Raw genomic sequence first — 15,500 nt, forward strand, 5'->3', positions numbered from 1 at the left:
TGCTCTGCTTCAGTATTTCACAGTACATATTGGAGTTCATGTGTCCCTCAATGAAATGTAACTCCCCAACACCTGCTGCACTCATGCAGCCCCAGACCATGGCATTCCCACCACCATGCTTGACTGTAGGCATGACACACTTATCTTTGTACTCCTCACCTGATTGCCGCCACACATGCTTGAGACCATCTGAACCAAACAAATTAATCTTGGTCTCATCAGACCATAGGACATGGTTCCAGTAATCCATGTCCTTTGTTGACATGTCTTCAGCAAACTGTTTGCGGGCTTTCTTGTGTAGAGACTTCAGAAGAGGCTTCCTTCTGGGGTGACAGCCATGCAGACCAATTTGATGTAGTGTGCGGCGTATGGTCTGAGCACTGACAGGCTGACCCCCCACCTTTTCAATCTCTGCAGCAATGCTGACAGCACTCCTGCGCCTATCTTTCAAAGACAGCAGTTGGATGTGACGCTGAGCACGTGCACTCAGCTTCTTTGGACGACCAACGCGAGGTCTGTTCTGAGTGGACCCTGCTCTTTTAAAACGCTGGATGATCTTGGCCACTGTGCTGCAGCTCAGTTTCAGGGTGTTGGCCATCTTCTTGTAGCCTTGGCCATCTTCATGTAGCGCAACAATTCGTCTTTTAAGATCCTCAGAGAGTTCTTTGCCATGAGGTGCCATGTTGGAACTTTCAGTGACCAGTATGAGAGAGTGTGAGAGCTGTACTACTAAATTGAACACACCTGCTCCCTATGCACACCTGAGACCTAGTAACACTAACAAATCACATGACATTTTGGAGGGAAAATGACAAGCAGTGCTCAATTTGGACATTTAGGGGTGTAGTCTCTTAGGGGTGTACTCACTTTTGTTGCCAGTGGTTTAGACATTAATGGCTGTATATTGAGTTATTTTGAGGGAAGAATAAATTTACACTGTTATATAAGCTGCACACAGACTACTTTTCATTGTGTCAAAGTGTCATTTTGTCAGTGTTGTCCCATGAAAAGATATACTTAAATATCTGCAGAAATGTGAGGGGTGTACTCACTTTTGTGATACACTGTACGTACACACATACATACACATTTACTCTATTATTATTTTTATAATTTTTATAAGTGTGCTATAATTATTAGTCTATAATACTATAATTAACTGTAAAGAGCATGGGAAGACAGTGGCCGGCAATAGCATATTTGTGACTGGTTCTAATACATTTCGAATTGAAAGGCTGAAAAAGCCCAATGCATCTATAAAACACATTACATGCCGCGATAAATTCACTGCCCAAGTGTCCCCTCTCCCCACTGCCTTTCAGCGGCAGGCAGCAGCAAACAGATCATCAGACGAGGCCATGTTCACCAGATTGTTAGTTATTTTCAAGTCAATATTGCCTGTATGGACAGTGATAAAAAAAAAAAAATAATAATAAAAAAAAAAGTGAACCTGTAAAACTGCGGTGTTAAATGCGATGCGGTCGAAAATTTGGGTGCACCTAACTTTTGTGCTGGTGCACCTAAGAAAAAAGTTAGGCGCACCAGTGCAACCAGTTCAAAAAGTTAGTCTAGAGCCCTGAAAACGTGTGGCACTTTTAGCCCTTTAATGGTCTGCTCAACTATTTGGTTAAGCTTACTTTGAGTCTAAATACTTGGGTAAAATAAGCTATATTCAAATAATCTTGTTTGAGTATCTACTCCCCGGTTGACGTGTTAAACTCAAAAATGTTGGTAGATGACACATTTTAAGAAAACACCCTTTCTAACGTATGTCAACTTAAAGCTAGCAGCTGAAAATCATCCATGAAAAGTTGGGAAAAGTTGAAAAATAGGAAAAGCAAATAAATAATTTTTTAAACAATCTTTTCTTGTTGAGACCATTAAAGGGTTAAAGATGTGCATTTTTCTCAATCAATGAATCTTTTCTCTGCCGGTGTAATTCAAAAGTTAGCTGAAATATTTGTTGACCGTGAGTTTTGGAAAATGATACATCACTTAAAGATGTATTCACTTAACAATCTTAATGCTAATTATAAGAAATAAAAAAATATGATGCTGCGGCTTTACTTTGTTAATCATTCTTAACTTACATCAGCATGTTTGGTGAGGTTGGATGGGGAGTTCTGTTCTACAATGCCAATATTATTATCTTTGGATAAACATAAGAGGCGCTTCATCCGATACAAACAACTCTGAACTGTTTTAGAGAACAAGTTTGCACTTGCGCGTTAATGTGTTTAACCACTGATCTAACTTGTAAGTGCAGATCACAGATTCGCCACACCTGCTTGCTTGCAGTCTGTCACACATCTCACATCATTTAGCTACCAAATTTCTTGTCATTTTATTTTGTAGTAACGGGTAGCAAATTTACAAACAGCAAATGCATCGGAGTAAAAGTATACATTTTCTTTAAAAAATGTAGTGGAGAAAAAAATGCCAAAAAATTTTATACTCAAAGTACAGATACTCAAAAAAAATACTAAAGTACTGTAATGAAATATTATTACTTCGTTACTTTACACCACTGAAAAAATTAAGATACTTCCTGAATCCACTCTTGCTCCTCATGTATTAAACTGACTGCTCTGCTTCACATGGGACTAAAAACATCAAGTTGTGAAAATTTTGGCAGCAAATCAGCCCCAGCCAAAAGTAGGCAGTAAGTATATTTAATCAACAAATTACTATTACATATTTTGCAAAATACTTACAATGGTTTGGTTTAATCACAGGCAACCTACCATAAGAAGGCTAAAGCTTGTAAAAATGAAAAATAAAAAAAAATTCATACATTTATGCTTTAGACAAATATGCCCAATTATCTTATGGACTACTACTATTATTATTATTCCTCTCCTTATCATTATTTTTATTATTATGTAAGCAATTTGTTGATGGTAGAAGCCTTAACAAAACATTTTAATAACAGCATAATGATGCATTATTCATTCATTTTTTACTAGCCATTTCATCCCAGTCAAGAGTTTATACCTGCAATGATATCACGTTTTCCCATACCAATTCAGACACTCTTACCGGGTCCTCAAGTATTGGCTAATACCAAGCGCCGATATGAACTCTACCTGATATGACATATAATTTAAATATAAACCTAACATTGATACAATTTCACTGTTAAACTGATTTATCTGGGTGAAGTTAATGAGTTAGTTTTTAGTAAATGTAAGTGTTTAGATCATTTTTCTGTAAAACCAAGCTGTCACTCTCAGACTATCAACATGTCATGACAATAACTTGACTGGTTTAATCAACAGACTAATAACCCTGTTAAACAATTCCATCAAAACAAATTAACATAATTGACATCTAGATGACAAGATTACAAACTTACGACTCTAGGACTGCCAGTAGCGGGTCTGGCTCCAAAGCCTCTGGCATCTGATTGGCCTGGTCTCGACTAAGACGAATGATATCACAAAGTGTCTGGGATGCATTTGATTGTCTCTGCAGGGGAACAAGATATTTTTTTAATCTGCAGCACTATATGAGCTGGATCAAATTGTGTTTGATTTATACTGGACTAAAAGCATATCTTTATTAGTGTCAGTTCTAAAAACATTTTACAGAATTACCACAAGGACAAACCATGGACTTACTGTATATAAATAAAAGCAAATAATGTTATTTTAGTCAAGAGGTTTTTGTTGGCCAGCAATGTTCTCACCTCCTCATCCCTCCCTGTGTGCATGAGCTCGGTTAGCCTCTGGATTAGCCGCTCCTCATTCAGCCACTATACACAGAAGACATTAAGCAAGTGCATTTTTTTCATACAATTAAGCATTTAACTAAGTGGTGAGATACACTTAGGGTATGAATATATGTATAAATGTATATGCTGGAAGATATTTAGCTTTACAGTGTCTATTAGCACATTTTAATGCAGTTGAACTGTTTAAACATTAGATTAAAAATAACCATAACCAATAACATCACATATTTTAAGTGTATCCACTTAGTTATTTTGTTGCTGCTTGGCTTTAACGTTGAATTTCATTGCTTGATGATTTTGTGTGTTTTGATTTTGTTTCTTTCCTTTTAACAATGTGTGTGTGTATTAGCAGTGCACCAAGATATTCTGTTAAAAAAGCTTAGTTGTAACAAAGCCCACTAAGGTAACTCAGATTTAATGAGTCAACCTGGTGTAAAAAATACAGCATATTGCTAAAAACTATTAGCACTTTGCTAATAACATTCAAGGGTCTTTTGTATTAAGACGCTGCTTACCATCTCACTAAAACACAGAAACACAGATGCTACATTTCTATATTTACATTTATCTATATCGTATTTATAAATTTTTATTAATTTCTTTTTACTGTTGTACCACCGCTTTATCCTGGTTAGGGTCACGGCGGACATGGCTTCTCCAAAATCACTGGGCGCAATGTCTTTGCTGAAGATATAATATCACAAAAGTAACAATGTTTTTGGTATTTTTGTATTACAACAATATTGATATTATTGTTCATTTTCGTCTTTTGTATATGTCCTTTTCGGAGTGTTTAATAAAGCAATAAGCCACGAGAGACTTACAAATAAGTTCTATTTTATGTTGACCGCCATTTTATAAAAGCAATAAGCCACTCGAGACCGTGCGGACGCGAAGCGGAGTGCCTAAAACTTCTTTCCCGTGCTAAAATCATAGCAGTAACGCACGGTCTCGAGTGGCTTATTGCTTTTATAAAACGGCGGTCAACATAAAATACAATAAATACAACAATGTTTAATTCATAAATTTATTTATTGTGTATAAACTTACAATAGAGCATTCTTCCACGATGCAAGGTAGTTTGATTAACAGTGTTGCTAGGCAACATGAGGACGAACATAACATTAACTTTTTCTTTTCAGTGGCGTATTAATATGGAATGATGTGAGGTGGTCATAGGTGTGCGTTTATCTGGGATTTTACAACGGCTTCGAACGCGGCTCAGCCAATCAGATTTTAGGACCGGAACTATCTGTTTTATAATCAAAGTTTAATAGTATGTGTTCTAAAAGAAAACTGTCCGATAGACACTGTTTGATCATTTGGTAACACAACTGACTGACTTACTTTAACAATGCACTCTTATTTTGTACTGCTATTCACTACAATAATAAAACACAAGTGCAGTTCCTGTCAGTTTTGTCCTACATATTCAGTGAATAATTTGAAACTACTATAGATAATCATATTTGCATACTAGAGATAAGGAACAGGGCACAGGTGGCACAGTGTTCTGTTACGGTAGCCGACAACAGCTGAAGTCAAGAGTTCGAATCTCAATGGTGTTATCAGCTTGCCAGGCATCTACACAGACATGATTGGCTATGTCTGGACTGAGAGTGGTCGAAGCCCTGCAATGGATTGGCGCCAGAGTGCTCCTGACTTGCATCAAGTGTTTAATAAAAAAAAAAAAAAAAAAAAAAAAAAAAAAAAAAAAAAGAAACGAAATGTAAAAGTTGAAAAGAGATTAACCTAACAAGTGTGGGTGCCCTTACATTGAGGACTTCTTGTCTAAGGGGGGGTGGCTCCACACAGCTAATAAGGCGCAGGAGCAGGTCCATCATGGCCGAGGCATCTATGTGGTTCAGCACCAGACTAATGAAGTTGTGTTTTTTCCTCAAAAATGAGATCACCTGGAGGAGCAAGCACACACAATGAACTTAGTTACACTTGAGCAGAATCAATTTTGCATTTTTCCAACACCCTGGACTATGGATACTAATTTTTGTGGCAAGTAAACACCAATTTCAACACCATAAACCATCAATTACTGGAAAGATCTGATTCTCTGCAATACAAATATGCATGTTAAATCATCAGAATTCGAAACCTTTACAAATAGCCCCAAATAAATGTTACATTTTTAACAGATAAAAATGCCTTCACACACAATTTATCTCAAAGCACAAAATACACAGCAATTATTGTATGATGCATGGAAAAAGACATTGCAGGTATCAAGAGGTAGTTCTGGTCTTGTTTACTATTAGGATAGTTAATGGGGTTTATTTCAAATGCTTATGATAGAAGACTAAAGAAGAAAGAAAAAATAGTGATGACCACAGCAGTGCTTTGCATTTTTTTCTTAATAAATAAAATTTGGTTCATATAATTTATTTAGTACCTAATTAAGCAGAATGGAATTTAACACTGGGATAAATTCGCTTTCATACATGTTAACATGCTGACTATATGTGTGAATCTTCAATGTAACTGATTCAAAAATGCCTGCCTGAAAAAGTTTAGAGAGCCTACCTGCTCTGTTTTGCGAGCAATCAAGTTGCCGATGGTCTTGCTGAAGAAGGAGGCCAGGAGGGGGTTGAGGGGCGGCTCTTGTTCTAGGAATTGGTAGAGCTTCTCCAGCAGAGATTCATCTGCACCCAGCTTGTCATTAATGAGGCTTACATCAGAAGTAAGAAGCTCACAGGCAATATTTGGAAGCCTATGTGAAATGGGAATTAAAGACTTTTTTTAAGGAAAACCATCACATTTTGCTATTTTAAACAACATATGTCAGCATAAACAACCAACCACCCTTCATCCTTAGCCTGTTTTTTATATTATTCAATAATAGCAGAGACACCAGTAGTTAACATTAAGATGTTATGGAGAACTTAACAATCAACTAAAAAAAGAAAAGACAACACAAACCAGCTGGAGAAGCTTACAAATAAGTTCTGTTTTTTACAATCAACAGCATTTACATAGCATCGTATTTCTAAAAATGCATTAGCAACCTCACTAGGCCTTTTAAGAAAAAATCTTCTAAGCAACACTATCAGCAAATTTGTTTTATTGCAGCAGGCTTTTCACAGCTCAGGTTTTCCAACATGGCTTTAATGTTTTTGGTCCACAGTAGTGGGTAGCGCATTTGACCGCTGCATCACCCAATCAGACTGAACATTTTATAAGACTTTATTTATTTATTAGGATTTTAACGTCATATTTCACACACTTTGGTTACATTCATGACAGAAATGGTAGTTACTTGTTACACAAGATTCATCAGTTCACAAGTTCAATGTCAAACACAGTCATGGACAATTATGTATCTCCAATTCACCTCACTTGCATGTCTTTGGACTGTGGGAGGAAACCGGAGTTCTCGGAAAAAGCCCACACAGACACAGGGAAAACATGCAAACTCCACACAAAAAGGACCTGGACTGCCCCACCTGGGGATTGAACCCAGGACCTTCTTGCTGTGAGGTGACAGTGCTACCCACTGAGCCATCGTGCTGCCCAATGTAAGACTTAAGAATATAAATAAGCCAAAACTTATTTACTAAATTAAATAATAAAGTTAAAAAAGTATTTTTACTTTATACTAACCAGTATGTTTATAAATAAATACATAAAACATTGGCAGTGATCCTCTCTCCATACTTAAAGTTGTGGTTACAAATAATCTAAGTAATGTAATAATTAGGGCCTTGCTTAGGGGCCCAACAACGACAACTTGGCAGCAACATGTCTTAAACCAACAACTTTCCAATTGCTAGTCCAGTACCTTAAATAACTGAATTATCAGTTTACAAATCACTAAGGTCTGTTTTCATTTGCATCCTACATTTACTTATGTCATTTAGCAGACATTTTTATCCACAGCAACTTGTGTGACTGAATACAATACAGAAAACTGAGAGTTCCTTGAGGCGTAACAGTGGCAACTTGGCTGTGGTTGGGATTGAACCAGCAACCTTTAAATTAACAGTTTAGTATCAAAATCGCTAAGCTACCCCTATGGAGTGACAAATCAAAACTGGAAATTTTGGCCACAGCGGATTGTCTACTGCATGGAAGGCAAAGAAGAATACCATTCCTTACATCAAGTGTGCAGGTGCGTCAATGATGATATAGGGATGCTTTGATGTTAAAGTAACTGGCGGGCTTGACTATGTTAATGGCATTATGGTTGAACAATTGAACTTTGGTGAAAACTGAACTTTCCACCAAGATAATGATCCCAAGCACACCTCCAAGCCAACCAACTTTGGTTAAGAAAAATCAGTCCTAGAATATCTTGCCATGGCCTTCCGAGTCTCCACATTTAAAATCCCTAGGAAATCTTTGTGGGATTTAAAGAAAGCGGTTGCACTAGATCAGGGGTGTCAAACTCACGGCTCGCGGGCCAGATCCGGCCCGCCATGTCATTTGATCCGGCCCACGAGAGCTTAAACGACTGTATGATTGTTGTGATGGTTCGAGTCGTTACAGAGACGCGTTTATAATTTAATGCGCTCCTGCGCCTTTAAGAGACAACGTGACATCGTAGTCATGGCAACTAACTTTAACCTTCGCTAAGAAGCCATGTGACTTTTACGGCAAAAGAACACGGGGTAGCGTAGTCAGTAATGTAAACAATAATAAATAAATACAAATAATTATATTGCAATATAATACCCAAGCATTGTCTGTAAGTAGTGGCGTTTATATTCTCAGTTGTTAGTAAATGTTTAGTGAGCACAGCGTTTTAGTTACAAATTTACCGTAATTAAATACTGTTGTTACGTTACTATAGCAATTAGTATCTATACACACAATTTTAACTCATTATTTTACGTTTGGTTGAATCTCATATTGTACCAGATGTAACACTTGACTACAGCTGTGTGCTTTTACTGTATTAGGTTCTTTATTGTTTTTATTGTTTGTATTTTTACTTCATTTTGATGCACACAGCTGGGGAGCAAATAAACCGACTGTATTCTGAAGGGAGCTGTCTGTCTGTCTGTGAGTGAAAGGGGGATAAACTATTAGTGAGGGCAGAATGACTGTCTTAAAAATACACTGTAAAATCCTAAATAAACTGCATCTTTCAAAATGCATGCTGATTTTGTGACCTGCAAAGTGACACAGCCTGCCAGTAGATGATGTTACACATATTTACACATGATCTTAAAATGTACAAAAAGATAATTAAGAAAATTAAGCATAAGGAGGAAATTTAATGAAAGTGAAAACAAGTTTGTGCTTCAGGAAGAGAAACCGGTGCGTCTCTTGTGTTATGAGGCTGTGTCTGTGGTAAAGTAGAACAATATAAATGCAGAATTCAGCCTTCAAGAAAAACAGCAATGTGACTGCAATCACAGCAGGATACGTTACAATCGGCCCTTTGAGGGCCACCATAATGCTGGCCCTCGGTGAAAATGAGTTTGACACCCCTGCACTAGATGAATGAGTAAAGATAATAGTGCACATGGACATTTTCAAGGAAACAAATTTTTATTTTATTTTAAGTCAAATTGTGTCAAATTTTTTTTTTTTTTTTTTTTATTGTTTGTATTCAGCAATAAATATTCTTCCTCTCTTTACTGACATTGACTGTTGTGTATTTTTAATAAATTCATTAAAAAGAAAAACTCATTCAAATGAATTTCATTAAAAAAGACTTTTTGTGGAAAGCCTTACTAGAAGTGGATAATAAAATCAAAAATTAATAAATAAATAATAATATAATAATAATGCAGTGTAAATTTGTGTACATTTGATTGTGATTATTCTTTGATGACAAGCAAAGTAACAAAACACTCGTGACATTTTATTATTGTTCTGTATGTATAGTGGATATAAAACTCCACACACCCCTGTTAAAGTGCCAGGTTTTTTGTGATGTAAAAATTACCTATAATTTATATTTTATACAGTTTAATTAGAAAACAAATTGAAATCATTTAGAGAGGAAAAACAAAAATAATATGGTTGCATAAGTGTGCACAGCCTCTTATAACTAGATGTGGCTGTGTTTAGAATTAACCAATCATGTTCAAACATTACAAGGAAAAACATCCGTGCCAGGCTACATTTTGCAAAATCCTACATAAAGTCTGCCAAAAGCATATGGAAAAAAATGTTAAGGTCTGATTAGACCAAAAACTTTTCGGCCATTATTCCAAAAGATATGTTTTGCACATCACCAAAAGAACACCATACCCACAGCAAAGCATTTTTCTTTGGCTGAAACTGGGACTTTAGTCAAGGTGGAGGGAATTATCAATAGTTCCAAATATCAGTCAACTTTGGCACAAAACTTTCAGGACTCTTCTAAAAACCTTAAGATGAAAATGAATTTTACCTTTCAGCACAACAATAACAGAAAAAATACAACATTAACAAAAGAATGGCTTCAACCTTAAGAAGATAAAAGTTTTGGAATGGCCAAGCCAGAGCCCAAACCTAAATCCAACTGAAAATATGAGGGGTGACCTGAAGAAGACACTTTTGCAAGGAAGAGTGAGCAAAGATTGCCAAGACAAGATGTGTCATGCTGACAGACTCCTACCCAAAACGACCTAATGCTGTCAGAAAGTCAAAACATGCTTCAACAAAATGTGGGTGTGCATATTCATGCAAACACATTAGTGTAAGTTTTTTTCATTTTATGTTTTCCCCCCCAAAGGATATCAGTTTGTTCTTCAATTTAATTATACAGATTATAGGTCACTTTAAGGGTGGAAATGTTATTTTCTTTTATTAATCAAATCTTTTTTGTTGACTTTATTCCCGACACAGACATAACTGACTATGCCAAGGGTGTTCTTACAGCTTAGCCATTGGGAGGTGCACTTGTACGTGCGCACTCAGTGCTGGCCTCAAACCTGAATAAAAATAAGAAGGGTTGCGGCAGGAAGAGCATTCGGTGTAAAACTGTGCCAAGTCAGGTATGCAGATGATCTGGAAGGCAGGGGGTGTGGGGGGCCATGATGCATTTATTTAATTATTTATTGGCCTTTTTATTAAACAAACTTGTGTAAATTCTCACTTGAAGCGTGTTCTCTCCTCCAGGTCAGAAGGAGGCTCTACTGTAATGAGGCTGACCAACTCATGCATGCAGTGGTCCTGAGAGAGGAAGAGCAGGAGACGGCGGTTCTGCGCTTTGCATTCCTGCAGCACATCTTCCTCCTCCATAAGCTCCTTCAGAGTTACATCCTCTCGGTCAAGCAGCTGGTCAATGTGGGAGGTGGTATGCAGGTCAAACTTCCAAAACATGGTGGCAGCTGCAGGGGAAGCACACACCTGAAAACAAAGTACAAAATACTGTAGACACTGTAATTTAAAGAATGCTGTAGTATCATTGCTAATAGGAAATACAAAGGAAGACATAAAGTGACAAGTCATTTTAATGTACACATAAATGTACACTTATAAATGTATACATATAATTTTAAACAAGTACTAGAACAACCTAAGGTTCAGTTTTGTATTGTTCAGACAAATGTTGTTGTTTTTTTTCCAGACATTTTTTTGATTATGACTAAATGCACACTATGCATTTAATGAGTGGCCTAAGTGGAAGATCAATTGAATGAAGCTGTAAACAAGACACCGTCACTGTCACCCTTGGCTTGCTCAACAGGATTTTGGTCTGTCTGCCCTGGATTATGTAAAGTTGCTTTGAGACAATGTCTATTGTAAAAGCGTGCTACAAATAAATTTGACTTGACTTGATTAACCCTCTTTAAGGCATTATATGGCCAAAAATATTTTGACACCTGACAGTGAGCTTGTTAAACATCCCTATTTAGTAGCTTATAGATGTTAGAAAGGATAAAAACAAACAAAAACATAAATCAAAACAATCCAAAATTAAAACAAATTTCATAGGGCTCTCATTCATGCCTATGTGGTACAGGATAAGCAGCATTAACAGGTCACTATAATATATTTATGCCACTTTCAAACCAGAAGAGCCATATATTCTCTGGTGAATTAATCATATGAATAAGCAATGATTTACCAGCAGATGAAGTAAGTGAATCCTTAATTACACCTTCTCCACAAGCAGACAGGCATTTGAGAGGCAGACTGTAGAGAGCATGGAGCAGCCTGACATTCATCAGCATGGGGTCCACCTCCCCACCAGGGCCTAATCAGAATCCACACACCTTAGAAGGATGCTGGAAGGCCAGAGGCACAAACAAGAGAGATAACAAGAGAGAGTAAGTTATTGTGGTTTGTAAACAAACATAGCTGATTTATGTCCTGCATGCATTATAAAAATAGACATGGTAGTGTGGAATTTATCTGCAACTTAATTAAGAGAAACAAATGGCTAATGAAAATCAGTCCTTATAGGACTAGGTCCTGGCATATGGCACATCTGCCCCAACCAGACAGTTTGTGTGTCATGTAGGACCTATAACTACTGTTACTGCTGTTACACAACGTCTTGAGCATGCCTACTGACAACAGGTAAACTTTAAAAATATGTTTTAATAATCGTTTATTCAAAGAATAAAAACAGGTATTATAAAACCACCAACCTGAGAGGACAAGGTAGGACAAGGTCTAGCACATACTTTCTTTCAACATGTAAAGCAAGCCACTGCCTCTTTCATTACTGTAGCCAATGCAATGCCATTTTGGCAGTAAAACATTAAAGGGAACACAATAAAAAACATTAATATAATTAATAAATAGCTAATATATATATATATATGTGTGTGTGTGTGTGTGTCAACCCCTCACATTTCTGCAAATATTTTATTATATATTTTCATGGGACAACACTATAGACATGAAACTTGGATATAACTTAAGAGTAGTCAGTGTACAGCTTGTATAGCAGTGTAGATTTACTGTCTTCTGAAAATAACTCAACACACAGCCATTAATGTCTAAATAGCTGGCAACATAAGTGAGTACACCCAACAGTGAATATGTCCAAATTGTGCCCAAATGTGTCGTTGTCCCTCCCTGGTGTCATGTGTCAAGGTCCCAGGTGTAAATGGGGAGCAGGGCTGTTAAATTTGGTGTTTTGGGTACAATTCTCTCATACTGGCCACTGGATATTCAACATGGCACCTCATGGCAAAGAACTCTCTGAGGATGTGAGAAATAGAATTGTTGCTCTCCACAAAGATGGCCTGGGCTATATGAAGATTGCTAACACCCTGAAACTGAGCTACAGCATGGTGGCCAAGGTCATACAGCGGTTTTCCAGGACAGGTTCCACTCGGAACAGGCTTCGCCAGGGTCGACCAAAGAAGTTGAGTCCACGTGTTCGGCGTCATATCCAGAGGTTGGCTTTAAAAAATAGACACATGAGTGCTGCCAGCATTGCTGCAGAGGTTGAAGACGTGGGAGGTCAGCCTGTCAGTGCTCAGACCATACGCCGCACACTGCATCAACTCGGTCTGCATGGTCGTCATCCCAGAACGAAGCTGACGCACAAGAAAGCCAGCAAACAGTTTGCTGAAGACAAGCAGTCCAAGAACATGGATTACTGGAATGCCCTGTGGTCTGACGAGACCAAGATAAACTTGTTTGGCTCAGATGGTGTCCAGCATGTGTGGCGGCGCCCTGGTGAGAAGTACCAAGACAACTGTATCTTGCCTACAGTCAAGCATGGTGGTGGTAGCATCATGGTCTTGGGCTGCATGAGTGTTGCTGGCACTGGGGAGCTGCAGTTCATTGAGGGAAACATGAATTCCAACATGTACTGTGACATTCTGAAACAGAGCATGATCCCCTCCCTTCGAAAACTCATGGCAGTTTTCCAACAGGATAACGACCCCAAACACAACCTCCAAGATGACAACTGCCTTGCTGAGGAAGCTGAAGGTAAAGGTGATGGACTAAACCCAATTGAGCACCTGTGGCGCATCCTCAAGTGGAAGGTGGAGGAGTTCAAGGTGTCTAACATCCACCAGCTCCGTGATGTCATCATGGAGGAGTGGAAGAGGATTCCAGTAGCAACCTGTGCAGCTCTGGTGAATTCCATGCCCAGGAGGGTTAAGGCAGTGCTGGATAATAATGGTGGTCACACAAAATATTGACACTTTGGGCACAATTTGGACATGTTCACTGTGGGGTGTACTCACTTATGTTGCCAGCCATTTAGACATTAATGGCTGTGTGTTGTTATTTTCAGAAGACAGTAAATCTACACTGCTATACAAGTTGTACACTCTAAGTTATATCCAAGTTTTATTTCTATAGTGTTGTCCCATGAAAAGATATATATATATATATATATACAGGGGTTGGACAAAATAACTGAAACACCTGTCATTTTAGTGTGGGAGGTTTCATGGCTAAATTGGACCAGTCTGGTGGCCCATCTTCATTAATTGCACATTGCACCAGTAAGAGCAGAGTGTGAAGGTTCAATTAGCAGGGTAAGAGCACAGTTTTGCTCAAAATATTGCAATGCACACAACAGTATGGGTGACATACCAGAGTTCAAAAGAGGACAAATTGTTGGTGCATGTCTTGCTGGCGCATCTGTGACCAAGACAGCAAGTCTTTGTGATGTATCAAGAGCCACGGTATCCAGGGTAATGTCAGCATACCACCAAGAAGGACAAACCACATCCAACAGGATTAACTGTGGACGCAAGAGGAAGCTGTCTGAAAGGGATGTTCGGGTGCTAACCCGGATTGTATCCAAAAAACATAAAACCACGGCTGCCCAAATCACGGCAGAATTAAATGTGCACCTCAACTCTCCTGTTTCCACCAGAACTGTCCGTCGGGAGCTCCACAGGGTCAATATACACGGCCGGGCTGCTATAGCCAAACCTTTGGTCACTCGTGCCAATGCCAAACGTCAGTTTCAATGGTGCAAGGAGCGCAAATCTTGGGCTGTGGACAATGTGAAACATGTATTGTTCTCTGATGAGTCCACCTTTACTGCTTTCCCCACATCCGGGAGAGTTACGGTGTGGAGAAGCCCCAAAGAAGCGTACCACCCAGACTGTTGCATGCCCAGAGTGAAGCATGGGGGTAGATCAGTGATGGTTTGGGCTGCCATATCATGGCATTCCCTTGGCCCAATACTTGTGCTAGATGGGAGCGTCACTGCCAAGGACTACCGAACCATTCTGGAGGACCATGTGCATCCAATGGCGGTGCCGTGTATCAGGATGACAATGCACCAATACACACAGCAAGACTGGTGAAAGATTGGTTTGATGAACATGAAAGTGAAGTTGAACATCTCCCATGGCCTGCACGGTCACCAGATCTAAATATTATTGAGCCACTTTGGGGTGTTTTGGAGAAGCGAGTCAGGAAACGTTTTCCTCCACCAGCATCACGTAGTGACCTGGCCACTATCCTGCAGGAAGAATGGCTTAAAATCCCTCTGACCACTGTGCAGGACTTGTATATGTCATTTCCAAGACGAATTGACGCTGTATTGGCCGCAAAAGGAGGCCCTACACCATACTAATAAATTATTGTGGTCTAAAACCAGGTGTTTCAGTTATTTTGTCCAACCCCTGTATATATATATATATATATATATATATATATATATATATATATATATATATGACAAAATAACTGAAACACCTGGTGTATATATATATATACACCAGGTGTATATATATATATATATATATATATATATATATATATATATATATATATATACACAGTGTATCACAAAAGTGAGTACACCCCTCACATTTCTGCAGATATTTAAGTATATCTTTTCATGGGACAACACTGACAAAATGACACTTTGACACAATGAAAAGTA

At 38.2% G+C, this 15,500-nt stretch overlaps 1 protein-coding gene across 10 annotated transcripts in view; it reads right to left on the minus strand.

The window, feature by feature from the left end:
- The window catches only part of ppp6r2a (protein phosphatase 6, regulatory subunit 2a), a 119,097-nt gene that overhangs the window by 76,924 nt on the left and 26,673 nt on the right, over window positions 1-15,500 (minus strand). For all 10 annotated transcript variants that reach the window (XM_062994416.1, XM_062994399.1, XM_062994432.1 and 7 more), the window contains 6 exons: window positions 11,751-11,910; window positions 10,776-11,029; window positions 6,269-6,455; window positions 5,509-5,646; window positions 3,689-3,754; window positions 3,356-3,468 (listed from right to left, as the gene is read on the minus strand). In XM_062994416.1, the coding sequence (XP_062850486.1) occupies window positions 3,356-3,468; window positions 3,689-3,754; window positions 5,509-5,646; window positions 6,269-6,455; window positions 10,776-11,002 (731 nt within the window). In that variant the 5' untranslated portion in view covers window positions 11,003-11,029; window positions 11,751-11,910. The remainder of the gene's footprint in view (window positions 1-3,355; window positions 3,469-3,688; window positions 3,755-5,508; window positions 5,647-6,268; window positions 6,456-10,775; window positions 11,030-11,750; window positions 11,911-15,500) is intronic.

Source organism: Trichomycterus rosablanca, chromosome 1 (assembly GCF_030014385.1).
Source record: "Trichomycterus rosablanca isolate fTriRos1 chromosome 1, fTriRos1.hap1, whole genome shotgun sequence".
NCBI classification, from domain to species: domain Eukaryota; kingdom Metazoa; phylum Chordata; class Actinopteri; order Siluriformes; family Trichomycteridae; genus Trichomycterus; species Trichomycterus rosablanca.